Here is a 13906-nt window from a genome sequence, read left to right as displayed (position 1 = left end):
TCTGTGTCTCCATCTCTCTCTGCCCCTTCCCAGCTTGGGCTCTCGCTCTCTCTATCTCTCTGTCTCTCAATAACAAATCAATAAACTTAAAAAAATATTTGAAAAAAAAAATACTAAAGCCCCACCAAGAGGGGACAAGTCTGTCTGAATCTAGTAGGTATGGGGGTGCCTTGAAAGTGCACCTCTCCGTACATCGTGGGGGTCGTGGTAGCTTTTGTTGCTGGAGGTGAACACTGGGCCGTCAGGAAGCTCCAGAAAGTCAGAGAGCGTTGGGGACAGGAACCCCGAGTCACGGGATCCAGGGCCTGGGCCTCGGGGTCCCTCCATTAGTCCTTTTCTGAAGCTGCCAGATCTTCGCTGGCCTTGGAGGGGCATTTGCTGTGAGCTGAACTTCCTGCACTGCTCCTCAGGCCCTGACGTCTCCCTTCCTCACTGTGGCCCCGGCCTCCACCCACAGAAAAACCGCAGCTCCTGCTGGCCTCCGGTTGAACCCTTCCCGGGGTCAGCGAGCTCAGCGGGGGACCCCTGCCAGGGGCGGGCAGTGAGTGTGGACGGCTTTTGCCATCAACCCCAATCCCGGTTCGGCCGCCAGCTGGGTTCTGAAGCTCCCATTGCTCTTGGCCTCAGTCTCCTCACCTGCAAAATGGGACAGAAGGAGAATCTGCGCGGTGGCGTCCAAAGCAGATACGCTGCTCCTGGATTTCCCATCCGAGGGACGACACCGCCCTTACCTGGTTGCCGAAGCCCTCTTCCTCACTCGCCACAGTCAACCAGAAGGCGCTGACCGCCCTCCGCCCCCAACAAAGCCACTCTCAGTCCAGCCTAGATCAGTGCAGTAGCCTTCTAAGGTCGACCTGCCTCCGGAGTCTTCCCAAGCCCAGGCCCATCTCTACCCTACAGCCCGAGGAAGCTTTCTAAAGAAGACACAACTCTCTTCCCTTCGGCCCCCTGCTTAAAATTCTTCAGGGGTGTCCCAAGCGCTTGAGGAAGGGTCTAAAATCTTTCAGTTGACTTTGAAGCTCCTCTGAAGGGCTGGTCCCGACTTCCTTTCTCAACTGCACTCAGCCTCCAAGCCCACGTTCCACAGTTGGGTTCCGCCCGTTCTCATCTCCAGGCAGTGCCCACGCCGGACCTCCGCCCGGAACATTCTCCTCACTACCGTGGACCACCCCTTCAGGTTTCTTCCCATCCTTAGATCCCCCGGCGCAGACATCAGCGTCTTCCAGAGATCCTCACTGATGTCCTCCCCACGAGGCTGAGTGGTCCCCTCCTGTGGGATCGCATGGCACCTATGCTCCCCTCACCACGCCCCGAATCTCATTATACCTGGCTCTTTGCTGTTGCTTTTCTAGCTCCTCCGAGGAGGCCAGAGATTCCACCTGTCTTGCCGAGGCTACGTCCCCCAGCACCCCCAGCACCCCCAGCACCCGGTGCATACCTTGCCCTCAGTGGGTGCTCAAGAAATGTTTGCCGAAATAATTAAAGAACAGATACAAAATACAGATAAAGCTCGTAGCTCCGGGACCAGCAGAAGGTGGCAATGAATGTCAGCATCCCCCCCACGATGGCCCAGCCCACACCGAGCCCCATTCTTTTTTCTCTCATGGAAACACAATTCAGAACTCAGGTCCTGCCAGTGGCAGGGTGAAATGGTGAGACAGCCCCAGCGTCCGAGGAGTTGCGTGATTGTCCCCCCGTCCCTACCCCGCGACCTTGCTCTGTCCCGACCCAGTCTCTGGTTCATACCCGACTCGGGCCTCTTTGCCCACCCCCACTCCAGGCTGGAAGGGAACAGCCCCTCACCCCCCACTAAAAGTTGACCTCTGATCACACAAGCGAGTATGACAGCACCTACCCGACCCCCCGAATCTGCTCAGGGGAGCACATCCCTGAGATACACAGCCTCAGCTCCCCCACGATATCACCACTAGCCTCCACTCCAGAAATGACCCGGGGCAGCGGGAGGTTGGCATTTCTCCGAAGGCACGTACCGCTGGCTTCCTGAATGATCACTGGCTGGGCTCATATCCGTTTTATCTCCCCTCCAGGACTATGTGCTCTGCGAGCAAAGAAATCATGTATTAATAATCATCACATCCCCCGTAAGGCCTGACGCAGAGAACCCCAATAATTGCCGAACGAATACATGAACTTAAAAACTGCATGCATGCGTATGCATTCCCAGGCAGGATTGCCCACTTTCCACCTTAGGATGGGATGTGTCCTATTATCGAAAACATTCCTCTTGACCCTGAAGAGATCCCGGAGGCTAATAACCTTGGGAGTCAAGAGGATCGTTTTTCCTCGTCTAACCTAAATTTCTCTAAATGCAACCTCAGTGCCTTTCCTTTTAATATCCTCCTCTGTAGCCACTGGGACGAAAACTCATTTCTCTGCAAGGAGACAGTTACTAACTTACTCTCCAGGCTTCTCTTCAACACATTTAATCCCAGACCCTTTACAGTTCCCTCCCTGGGGCCCCGTTGTCCAGGCTTCTCCCCTGTTCTGCGGCTCTTTGGGCCTTTTGCCAAGCTCTCAAAGGCCTCCCCCCCCCCCCCCCGCCACCTCGCCCGCCCCGGCTGTAGACGCAGGAATGGGACATACTGTTCTCCACGGAGCCATGTGCAAACTCACGGATGCTTACATTCTGCCTACGCACGCGGACACACACCTCTCTGCACCCGGAACCCCCAGTCCTTGGCAGACACAGCCTCACAGGCGGCCTCCACACGCGGTCAGATTCCTCTGCTCCCACCTGCTCCCCGGAGCCCCCGCCCCGTGAGTTCTCACACACCTAAACACACGCTCACAGGCGCAAGAGGAGGCCACACAGACCTCGCCATGCTTTTACCCCAAGGATGAGCCAAGCTAGGCCAAGCAGGGGGAGCCATCTTCCTCCTCCTCCTCCTCCCCAACCCCCCCTCCCCCATCTTTCTTCTCCAGGCCTTTCCATTGGTCACAATGGGCCTAACCTGCTTTCTCTCCACCTCCGAGGTGATTTTTCAAGGCAAGGAGAAAATGAACTGAAGTTGGCTCCTCCCTCCTCCCGCCCCCCTCTCCCATTTCTCCCCCCAAATCGTCAGTGTGACCTCCATTTGCCCAGAACACATCCCCTTCCCAACCCACCCCTGGCCTCCCCCACCCTCAACACTGGATTCACAGTTTTGCACCTGTTGGAAATGAACCATGAGGGAACATTGGAAGCTGACAAGACAGATGGGTCCATCTCAGACCCAATGACAGGCTGGCTGACTTGCGACCGTGGTCTGGCTGGGCACCATGTCACTGGGGCAGGCGATTCAGGAACGTGAACGTAGGGTGGTACTCATTCATTGGCTCGACAAATATTTATCCAGCAGCTACAACATGCCAGGCACCTTGTCGCATCCATAAAACCAACACAAACCTTCCTTTACGCGGTGTACATTCTGTGGGTGGAGAGAGAAAATAAATAAGTCAAATACACTGTGTGTCGGGTGGTGATAGGAGAAAGCAGGGAAGGAGGACAGGGTGCAGGCGGAGGGTGGGATGTGCAACTTTAAGGACGCTGGCTGGGGAAGGCCTTACGTGGAAGGGGACATTTGAACAAAGACCTGGAAGAAGGAGGGAGCCATGGTGAGGATGGGAGGGGGACAGTCCCTGGGCGCAGGGCACTGGGAGACACCCGTGTGGACAACCTTGGAGAACGAGGTGCCATTCAGAGGAGCTCTTGCCCTCAACCCCAGGGCTGGGACCCCGAAGTGGAGGGATGGGCAGGAGAGACGAAGGAGGCCATATTAGGCACAAAACCGCGGCCTCCCGTGGCCACGAAAAGGCAAACCGAAAACAAAGCGAGTTTGGAGGTGTCCATGCAGGCCATTTCCAGAAGGAGGGAGGTGCAGCTTCGTTGAGGGGAGACGGGGGTTTCCCACAGAGCTTGTGGGCGGGTGGCGGTCACAGGCAGAAGAGAGGCGTACCCTGTGGCCAGGCCTTTCTCCAAACCCGCCCATGTTTGCCTTGAAGAAGGGGTTATTCCCGGGGCGGGGGAGGGGGGGCTACAGCTCCCCGAAGCATCGCTGAGCAAGATCAGGGCAGCAGGGCGGTCAGGCGACACCGACCCCAGCGCAGGGGCCCCACAAACCCCATTGACCCCCCACTTCCGTTTCCTGGGTGCTCGCTGTGCCAGGGACTTTGCCCTGCTTTCTGCACGGGGCCACCAACACACTCGCAGCAACACGAGGAAGGAGCCGGTGTCTTGAGTCCTCGGGTGAGGGCCACCCCCACCTCCACACCCCTTTGGGCCATCTGTTGTTCTCCAGCCCCGCTCCTTGCTGAGCAGAACCACACAGGCCCGCGGCCAGGCCGACCTGGGCTCAAACCCACGTCCCTCCATTGACTCCTTACGTGGCCCTGGGTCGCCCTGAGACCCAGCACGCTCATCTGGGGACCAAATGGGGGGAAGCGACGCAGGAATAGCCACCTCGGGGACCGCTGTGGGAATCTGCCCCGAGAAGGCAGGGACTCTCAGTCCTGGCTCTGAGACAGGCCGAGTGTCTCAGATAGTTGTGAGGCGTGTGGCCGATAAGCCGTAGCTGTAAATAGTTAAATCAGGGAAGGCTTGGTTTTTTACGTAGAACTGTTAGTGAATTCAGTGTTGTCTCTGCAATGACACCACTCTCTGGCTCCGGCATCCCGCAGAATCTCCAGAACCAAAGGGGTAGGATGACAGCTAATCCCCTGGGAATTTGCATATAAGCTGCAGCCTATCTTATCTGTGTCTCAGCCTGAGGGACCACGGCCCCCAAGCAAATACCATCTCCCTCTGCAGCATCAGGTGCCTGATCAGGCGTCAGGATCAGGGGCTAATGTCCCCAGGCACAGAGCCTAGCACATAGTAGGTGCTCCTTGGCAGAAGTCGCCACGACAGGGCAGTGAGAGGAGAATGAAAGTCACCCTTGGGCACAATGCTGTGGCTCTGCCCCCCTCAGGAAACAGCTGCCCTGAAGGAGAAAGCGGGGAGGGAGGACTCCATTGTGGGGGGCTGGCCCGGGGCCTGTCCAGTTCTCCGAGGAAGACCCAGGGTGTGACAGGGAGGCCGTGGGGTAAAGGCGACACCTGGGAGCTGGAAACCACAGGGCGGAACGCCCATGCCTCGGTCAGGGCCAGCTCAGGACAGCCTGACCCCGAGATTGGTTATCTTGGTACGAGGCCACCCACCCAGAAGGGAAGTGCTCCCGTCTGCTCTCCCAAGCACGTGGGGTCAATCAACAAGGCTTCCTCCCTCCAGCCACCACCACTGACTACTTCCTGCTCACTCACAGCCTGTCAATTCCTCCCCACCACTGCACCTTTGGCCCCTAGCCCCCAAGCTGATCTGGCCAACTGGACAGGGGCCACCTTGTCCCAAGCCTGCCCAAGGGGCCTCCCGCCCAGCCCCACCCTCCTCTGGCTGGGGGAGGGGGCCGACCAGGAGCACCAGGTGGGATGTCCAGTCCCTCGGGTAGCTGTGGGCACCGCCCGCATATCCTCCAAGGGCAGCTGTGAGGCCCCGTCCTCAACCCCAACCTCCCCTCACCTAAACCACGGGAGCCAGAGAACAGGGAAGAAAATCAAAGAAGGGGGAGAGGATCGCAGCCTTTCATCTGAAATCCCTCCCCCCTGTACCAATCACCACGCTGCCCCCCACATTTCCTCCCTTCCCAGTGGAGGGCTCACGGCCCTAGACACAACCAGAGTCCATCCAAAAAAAGGCAGAGATATTTATTTAAATCAGCAAACTCAGGTTTTTCAAGCCCTAGCCACAGCAAGGGGAATGGAAAATGGGAAGCCAAGAGGACCCCTGCCAGGGGCCAGCTGCCTTGATGTGTGGTGAGTGCAGCCCGGCTGTGGCTGGGGAGGCTGGGGAGGCGGCCGCCACAGGCCTCTCCCTATAAATTAGATCCCTGCAGCCACAGCTGGGGGCGAGGCATGCTTGCGGAAGGAAGGCCGGAAGGCGGCGTCCCTGACCCCCGGCCAAGGAATGGATTCAGGGCACGGAGCTCAGGGGTCGTGGGGAGAGAAGCCAAAGGGCAAGTGAAGAGGTATGCGGTTGGGGGGTGGCGAGGCCCCCAAATTTTGGTCCCAGGAGAAAAGAGGCCAGTTGTGGTTGGTCCAGTTTGGGTGGGTTTGAGGAAGGGAATGTATTAGTAAGCCCAGGGGGAGAGCCCGCCGTCGGGTGCCCCCCAGAGGAGGCAGGCCAGGCCCCCGCCCTGGCAGAGGGGAGTCTGCGAGCCCCAGGGGCTCTCGGGGAATGTCACTGCTGAAATATACATATATATTAACCATCCGTGGGAGGGCGGGGCAGGGCACGGTGGGATCAGAGGATCTGGCGTGGCATCCCGTAGCCGGTCATGCCTGCCTGGGACGCCCCGCGGTTGGTACCCATCTGTAGCCCGATCACGTTCTTGCCCTCTTGTAGCTGGTTGTCCGAGAAGTTGCGAGGGTTCTCCTTGGATTTCCTGGGCCGAGAGAGAGTGCTGGTGAGAAAGGGGCTGGAGGCGCCTCGGTGAGTGTCTTCCCTGGGGGCTCGAGTGCTGCCGCCAGCTTCGCTCCCCCCGGAGCCACCTCCCTCCCCGTGTCTCAGAAGGGACAGTCCCTTGCCGTCCCAGGAGAGCAGCGAGGACTCGGGATGGTGAGGGATGTAAACGTGCTTTGAGCGGGACCATTTTCTAGGGACGGGAACAGGCCCCGGGCGCCCCGCGATACTCACTTAGGAAACCAGTTGGGATCTCCAGAGAAAAGCCCATCGTCCCGGGCTACCGCCAGCCCACCCAGGTTCATCAGCGTCCGCTGCACACACGCCATGTTCTTTCCTGGGAAGGGGAAGGCGGTGTGTTGGCCTCGGCCGCGCCGGGGGCCCTGGGTGCCGGGGTTCCACCTCCACCCACGTGGTCAGCAAGCCTGGCTTCCCAATTCTTCTCCTCTTCATCCCCACACCCTCCACCACCCCAACCCCCAACACGGCCCACTCCTCCATGAAAAACACACACACACACACACACCCCTGTCCGCGAGGTGCCAGAAACCCGCCCCCTTCCCCCTTCAAGACTGCCTAGCCCAGCCTCTGGCCTCCAGGGTGACGGCGCCCCGGCCCCGGCCCACCTTCCCAGAGGTCCACAGTCTGGAAGATGTCGGTGGTGTTGATGCCATAGCGTTCGGCCGCCTGTAAGAACTGAGAGATCTGCTCCATCTGCTTGAAGGCCATGGTGGAGGCCTGGATCTTCTTCACGGGGGCCTGCCCCTCGGGGTACAGCCCGTTGATGAGCTCACACAGCACCTGGGTGAGGACAGCAGGGGTGCAGAGGTGAGGCCGTGCTGCTGCCAGAGACGCTCAGCCCCCGAGGTTCCTGTCCTACCTGAAGGCGCTCCGCCTCCCCCGGGAGGGATGCCCGGGCTCCCTCCCGCCCAGCCCCTGCCTCTGAACCCAGAGTGAAAGCCTTGCTGTCCCAGCATCACTGCCTAGAACACCCCCCTCCCCCCCACCCCGGTTCTTCCCCGTGTCCCCTCGGGCCTCCCTTGCACTCCGTGGGAGGGAGGAAAACACGGGTCCTCTGCAAGATAGGTGCCCAGGCTGAGGAGGAAGCGGGACGGGTGTGCCCGCAGTTCCGCAGCTGAAATAACCCCAGGCCCTCGCAGGCCCGGCTCCGTCCCGGGCACTTGCAGTCAGAAGGGCCCAGCGCTCACCGTGCCATCCTTGAGCCAGTTCTGGAAGTTCTCGCGCCCAGGCTGGGGCCGGCCCACATCCTTGCGGCACTGGCTGGTGATCCACTGGATCAGGATCTGCTCCAGGTCTGCGTCATACTGTTTCTCGATCTTCTGCTGCACCTCCCGGCTCAGGCCGTAGGCAGGTCCCCTGTTGGCCATTCCAAAGGGCAGCGGTGGCTGTGGGAGCTGGGGAGAAGACGCGGCCGGGACCGCAGTCAGTTCTCTGCAGCCCGCAGGGACACACTCCCTATCCCCTGGAGACCCGCCATCAAAGGAGGGAACTTTCACCCTGACTCCGGGGCACAGGTCAAGCACTGCTCAGAGCTCTAGGGTTAAGGGGCCACACAGGCCATCTCTGGGTTCCCCCAACCCTATGACAAGCAGTCTGTTTGTTACACTGAGTCCTCCCATTAGATTTCATTTGAACAGCCCCACTACTCAGATGAGACAGAAAACCCACTGGAAGAGAATCTGGGGTAAATGAGGCCAAGCCGGGGGGTTCAGCTCCTCATTTGGGGGTGGTCAGCTTTAGCAAAGGCAAGCTGGCCATTCTAACCCTTCAGCCCTGGGGAGGAAGATGATTTGGGGAGAGGAGGAAGACCTGGATGGCTTGGCAGATCTCTGCCAGGAGCGAGGGCTCTGGACACAACTGCCCTCAGTTAGCCACTGGCTTTCACTGAGCACCCACTATTTGTGCTGGGGGTTGCGGGAGAGACAGAAGCCTTGGGTCCCAGAATGCCAACAGAGAGACCAAGTGAGCACCCAGGAAAGGGTAAGGCTTGTACACGACAAATACCGCACAGGCCTACACAGTCAGACCCTACATCAAGGAAATGCAGAAGAGAGTGTGGGCAGAAGCAACCTGGAAGGCTTCCTGGAAGAGGAGGTCTAAGTAGGTCCTTAAAAGATTTCGGCACACAAAAGGAGCCTCCCACGAGAAACCACTGGGCAGTCCAAACAAATTCTACTTTCCTTTCTAGAAGCTGTGGTGGGCAGAATCATGGCCCCCCAGAGGCATCTACACCCTAATTCCCAGAACCTGTGAATGTTACATGGCAAAAAAAAAAAAAAAAAAAAAAAAAGGCCTTGCTGATGTCACTGAATGAAGGGGAGAGTCCCCTGGACCATCCAGGTGGGCCCAGTGTCCTCACAGCCAGGGGTCTCTATAAGTGAAGGAGGGAGGTAGGCAAGTCAGAGCAGGAGAAGCAAGAAGAAAGCAGAGTCAGGTCAGGGTCAGGGTCAGGCCCACGTCCTGGACAAGGCCCGGAGAGGGATTCTCCCCTAAACTCCCCAAGGAGGAACGCAGCCTCACTGACACTTTGGTTTTACCAGTGAGACCTCCGGGGGGATTTCTAGAGCTGCACGATGTGCTTTAAGTCACTAAGTTTGTGCTCATTTGTGAGGGCAGGAATAGGGAACTGACACGGGAGCCTCGGGTGGTATTTTTAGGGAAACCTGGGAGGGGAGGGAGGGTTGGGGAAATGCACAGGAGGGTTTAGCTTCATTTGAGGACCTCACTTAGGAAGAACGGGGTGGTTTCCAGACCTGGCCCGTGGGCAGTCTGTCCCCACCTACTACCTCACTACCTAGGTGCCCCCTCCGGGACCCCATGGAGCTGTCTCAGGAATGCTACTCATGCAAGGGGGAGCCAGGACCAGAGAAAGGACAGGACCTCAGTTCCTGTCCCCATCCGCTCTATAAATGAGCTTCCCTTTCCATTCTGAAATGCAGCCAGCTGTCTGCTGCTCATACAGGGGGAGTCCCCAGAACAAGCACCTGTGTTCAAGGACAGGAAAGGGAGACACTCTTGCCCCCCACATCCGGCTCTAGACCAGGTCAGACTTAAGGGCTGAAGTCACTCAGGCTCCCTCTCTCCCACACACCCCAGGTTAAACAATCCTGCCCCCTGCCATGGGTCTTGGGGCTCAGGAGAAGAGTCAGGTCACAGGGGCAGAGTCACCTCAAACCCCTCTGGCCGCTCAGCCTTGGGTCTCAGGCTAGTCCCCTCCCCCGCACTCCAACATGGCTGTTCCTTTCCACTCCAGCTTATCCAGCAGCACATTTCCCGAAGGAATCCTCCCCACAAATCAGTTATTTTTATACTTCATTAAGAGCAACCCACCTCCCCCCCCCCCACCCCGCTTCCCCTTCCCCCCCTTCCCCTGCCTAAAGGCTGGGCCAGATAAATGTCGGTCTGGGCCTTGACCCACATCACCAGGCGCACACACACACACACACACACACACACACACACACTCAGCTGGGGGAGGGCAGGCTGAAGCCTGTGGAGCAAGGAGGACAAGTGTCTCTCCTCCCAGCCCAGCCTCAGCAGCCCAGGGCCCCTGGCACACAGGGGCATGTCCAGGAGACCTGAGATGAAGGGCAGAGGCGGGGGCCTGCAGCCACCAGTAAGCCCCCTTTTCTTGGCCCAATGTCTAGACCTCTCTTCTGGGAGCAGCTTCACTACAGTCCCCTGGGCCTCAGGGCTGTGTCTCCTTGGAGCCACGTGGCCTGAGGCCAAGGGATCACAATGGCCAGGGAGAGAAAGGGCAGGAGAATCATTAACCCAGGCAGCAGGGTTAGCGGGGGAGAGCAGTGGAGAGCAGTGTCCCCTCCATAGGGGCAGAAAGGACTTGGCCTCCCAGACCCACCTCTGGGCACAGGGAGGATGCTGAGGGTCCCTCCCCAACTCTGGAGACTGGACCCAGCTCCACTCTGGGGCCACAGCCCGTGAGTCCTGAGGTGCCACAGCTGTGGGGCAGAGATCTGGGAAGGGGAGGGGCCTTGGGAAGGGGCGGGGCAGCCCAGCCAGCCTGTCCACAGCTGTTTCTCCTCCGGCTCCCTGGGGTAGGCGCCAGCAGATGGGCCGATGGGCCGTGGCTGGCCGGCTGGAGCTGGGGCTTCCGCAGCCCTCCCTCAAAGGAAGGGAAGACAGCCTGGTGCCTACTGGGGTGGGGAGCGGTGTAGGAGATGCCTGGGGCTGGGGGTCCAAACAGAGACGACCGCTGAACCACCTGGGGGGCGGGCCTGGCGCGGGAACAGCCCTCACCCCCACCAGAGACCCGGGGCAGGACGCTCACCTCGCCCCACCCCACGCAGATGTCAAGGGAAAGGGTCCCTGGCTGGGGTGTTTGGTGCGGAAGACAGAGACTCTCCATTCATCGTGCACGCGGGGGAACTTCCTAACTCAGAGTCGGGGGGGGGGGGGGGGGGGGGGGTCGGCGCTCTTCTGAAAGGGCGAGATGGGGGTCCCTGTCCCCAAAGTGAAGCGCACAGGAAGCAGGCGGAAGCAAGGATGGCGGACACCTGTGACCAAGGAGCCACGCGGGGCAGCCCCCCCACCGTCAAGTCAGTGAGCAGAAGAGAAAGCTGAGGCTGCACAAACAGGAAGCCTCAAGGCTCGCGGGAGGAGGGGTGAGGTGGGGGCCGTTGCCATGGCTTCTGTGTACCAAACACAGGAACCCGGCCAGGGTGGGGGCACCAGGCAGAGACACGCACTCCACACACATGGAGTGGTGACGAGGCTCTGGGCACCGGGGCCCGCAGGCGGCATCCTTGGAAAGGGGCCCCTGGCCGCGTTCTCAGGTGTGGACAGGTGCAAGGGATTCCGCAGCGGGGGAGGCGGGGGGCAGCTGCAGAGGCCATGGGGGGGCATCTGGAGGAGTGCGAAGTTACAAGTTTGGGGGCAGAGAAACAGACTCCGGGAAACAGTTCAGGAGAAGAAATGCCCGGGGAACCGAAGGCCTGTCGGGGGCCAGAGAGCCCCATACCTGAAAATCCTGGAGGGAGAGGGGCTGGGGTGGAGAAAGCAGCAGAGGCCAATCCCCAGGGGGCAGGAGAGGGCTGGGGAGCCAGAGGGGGGGGTGCAGTCGGCCAAAGACGACCGCGCCGCCTCCGCGGGGCGGGCCCCCCCCTCCCCAGCCTGCCTTGGCCTTCTCTGCAGCTGTGGGTCTTCCCGGGGGACTAGGGAGGAGAAATGGGGGGTGGCGCCGGAGAGGGGGAGCTGTCCCTCTCTTTGGTGCTCCGCGGTCAGAACTCGGGAAAGCCCATCCAAGCCACTGGGCCCCCCCCCCCATCCCCGGGACCCTCACTCCCGCCACGCTTTCTGCTCCCAGATGCCAGGCTCCCCCCAGAACTTCCCGGGCACGGGCTGCAAGGGGGCTCTGGGAGGCCTGCGGGGCCGGGAAGGCGGCCGTCCACTTCCGGTCCTGCAGGACCGGCCCCGCCGCCCCGCCTCGCCACACCCAGGGCCGTTACAGCCGGATGAGTCACCCACAGCCCGCCGCTGGGGTGACGCAGTGGTCTGGGCAGCCCGCCCGCCCGCCCGCCCGCGGCCCCCGCCGGCTTTCCCAGCAGCAGGGGGCGCGGGGTGGGGGCCCCGGCCGGCGGGGGGGGGGGGGGGGGGATGGTGGACCGGAGCCCCTGCAAGCAGCCCCCTCCCCACACCACCCGCGCGCGCCGGCGGCGACCCCCCGAGGTCGGGGGCCTCTCCTCCCCAGCCCGCGACCCCGAGTCCCCAGGAAGACGGCCGGTGGGAGGAGGCACAGAGAGGGCGGCCCCCGCACGTGCTCCTGCAACCGGGAAGCTCGGGGTCGCGGGGAAGCTCGGGCGCGCGGTCCCTCGGAGCCCGCCAGCCACGCCCCGACGCCCTCCGCTCGTCAACCCCGACGGCCCGGTCCCCATTGCGGACGGACGCCCCGTCGGTGCACCCGCACCCTCGCCTGACCTCATCGCCCGGCAATGCCGGGTCGGGGCTTGGGGACAGGACCCGACAGCACCGGGCGCGCAGAGCCGTCGTCGGACCCTCGCGCCGGCCCCGGGAGCAAGTCGCCGGCGCGGGCCTCCCGCTTCCCGGAGGCGCGCCCCCCGCCCTCCCCCTGCTCACCGTTGGCGGGCCGGCACGGCGCACTCTGGGCGGGGGCTGCGGGCCGAGTGGCGCGCCCGGGCCGGGCCGGGGGTTTTCAGCGGCTCCCGCCTCGGACGGGGCGGACCCGGGGCGGGGCGAGCGCCCAGAGGCTTTAAAGGCGCCGCAGCGCCGGGGCGGAGGGCAGAGCTTGGGGAGAGGGGCAGTGGGCGGGAGGGTCTGGGGAGTCGGGCCTCCGCGGGCGGCTGCAGTGGTCTCCACCCAGGAGAACCACCGTCTGCACCTGGGAGCTCACAACGTGTGCCTCGGTGGGAAGCTTTTTGCCTGGAAGATTAGCGCAAGACTGTGGGCGTGTTTACGTGGGAAGAAGCGTCTTGATTTAAAAAGGGTGGTTAGGTAAACGGAGGCACGGGAAGACCCCACCCCCACCCCCCACCTCCAGCTGGCTAAGGTGGGACAGTACCGGGGTGCAGGCCAGGACAGTACCCGCATGTGCTCCCGCTCTCCACCTACTTCAGGCCTGGGCAGGAACTGCCAGTGAGGTCATTCTTTGCCCCCGGGGCCCAGGGGGCGTGACCACTGTTGGGACCCAGGGTTCAGACCTGATTTCTTCCCCTTAGTCTCCTCCTCTCTGACCCGGCATCTCTTCCTAATCCTGGAGGGATCAGAAGAGGAGGCCTTAGGGGAGGAGGGGGAGGCTGGCAGTTCTGTGTCTGTGAATGGAGGGCAGCATAGCTTAGGGGTTGAAGGAGCACCCCTCTTCTGGCTTCTGCTGAGCAGTCCCCCTGGGGTGGAGCCTCTGCCTACACCCACCAGTGGGGTTCTTCCTGTAATGCAGAAGCTACTGTTTGGCCTGGTTTCCAAGGACATCCACCACCAGCGTCCTTCCACCTTTCTGTGCCTCGTTCCCCGATCCTGCCCAGCCCTGACAGCCAGGTCCACCAAGTGATTCCCTGGGCGACCCACTGTTCTCACTCCTCTGTGCTTTCTGCCTGGGATGCTTTCCCTCCCTTGACCCACTTCTGATCTGCTCTACCCCATGCCCACTGTGTGACCTCTGGGCGAATGACTGAAGCCTCTATGCTTCAGCGGGCCAGCCTAGAAAACAGAGAATTCTACCGACCCCATGGTTACAGAAAAGGAAATGATATACATGAATAGCCTAGAGCAGTGCCTGGCCCATAGCAGGTGCTCAGCGACACTAGCTATTACTGTTAGTTACTCCCATCCCGTGAGGAGCTCCCCAGGGGAAGCACTGTCCCCAGTCCGTGCTGTAAGCACTCATTGTTTGTGGGCTCCTTCCTCTGTGCTACCACAATA

General features: G+C 61.0%; 1 protein-coding gene across 1 annotated transcript; it reads right to left on the bottom strand.

The window, feature by feature from the left end:
• Positions 1–5718: 5718 nt before the first annotated feature.
• Positions 5719–12714, bottom strand: TAGLN2 (transgelin 2). Its single transcript, XM_060644560.3, has 5 exons — positions 12608–12714; positions 7702–7908; positions 7120–7294; positions 6728–6830; positions 5719–6476 (listed from the first exon to the last, which is right to left on the bottom strand). The coding sequence occupies exons 2-5, from the start codon at positions 7879–7881 to the stop codon at positions 6335–6337; spliced, it is 600 nt and encodes a 199-aa protein (XP_060500543.1). The 5' UTR covers positions 7882–7908; positions 12608–12714; the 3' UTR covers positions 5719–6334.
• Between the last annotated feature and the right edge of the window lie 1192 nt (positions 12715–13906).

The sequence above is a fragment of the Panthera onca genome, chromosome F1 (assembly GCF_046562875.1).
Source record: "Panthera onca isolate mPanOnc1 chromosome F1, mPanOnc1 haplotype 2, whole genome shotgun sequence".
Taxonomy (NCBI): domain Eukaryota; kingdom Metazoa; phylum Chordata; class Mammalia; order Carnivora; family Felidae; genus Panthera; species Panthera onca.
Note: the sequence above shows the minus strand (reverse complement) of the source record. Positions and strands in the feature narration are given on the sequence as shown.

What these genes read in the sequence shown, in the direction of transcription:
- TAGLN2 (XM_060644560.3), bottom strand. Translation starts at nt 7,881, where the DNA reads ATGGCCAACAGGGGACCTGCCTACGGCCTGAGCCGGGAGGTGCAGCAG. An exon ending in ACTGGCTCAAGGATGGCACG is followed by an intron (nt 7,295 to 7,701) that starts GTGAGCGCTGGG and finishes GTCCTCACCCAG; the next exon opens with GTGCTGTGTGAGCTCATCAA. An exon ending in GACTGTGGACCTCTGGGAAG is followed by an intron (nt 6,831 to 7,119) that starts GTGGGCCGGGGC and finishes TCCCCTTCCCAG; the next exon opens with GAAAGAACATGGCGTGTGTG.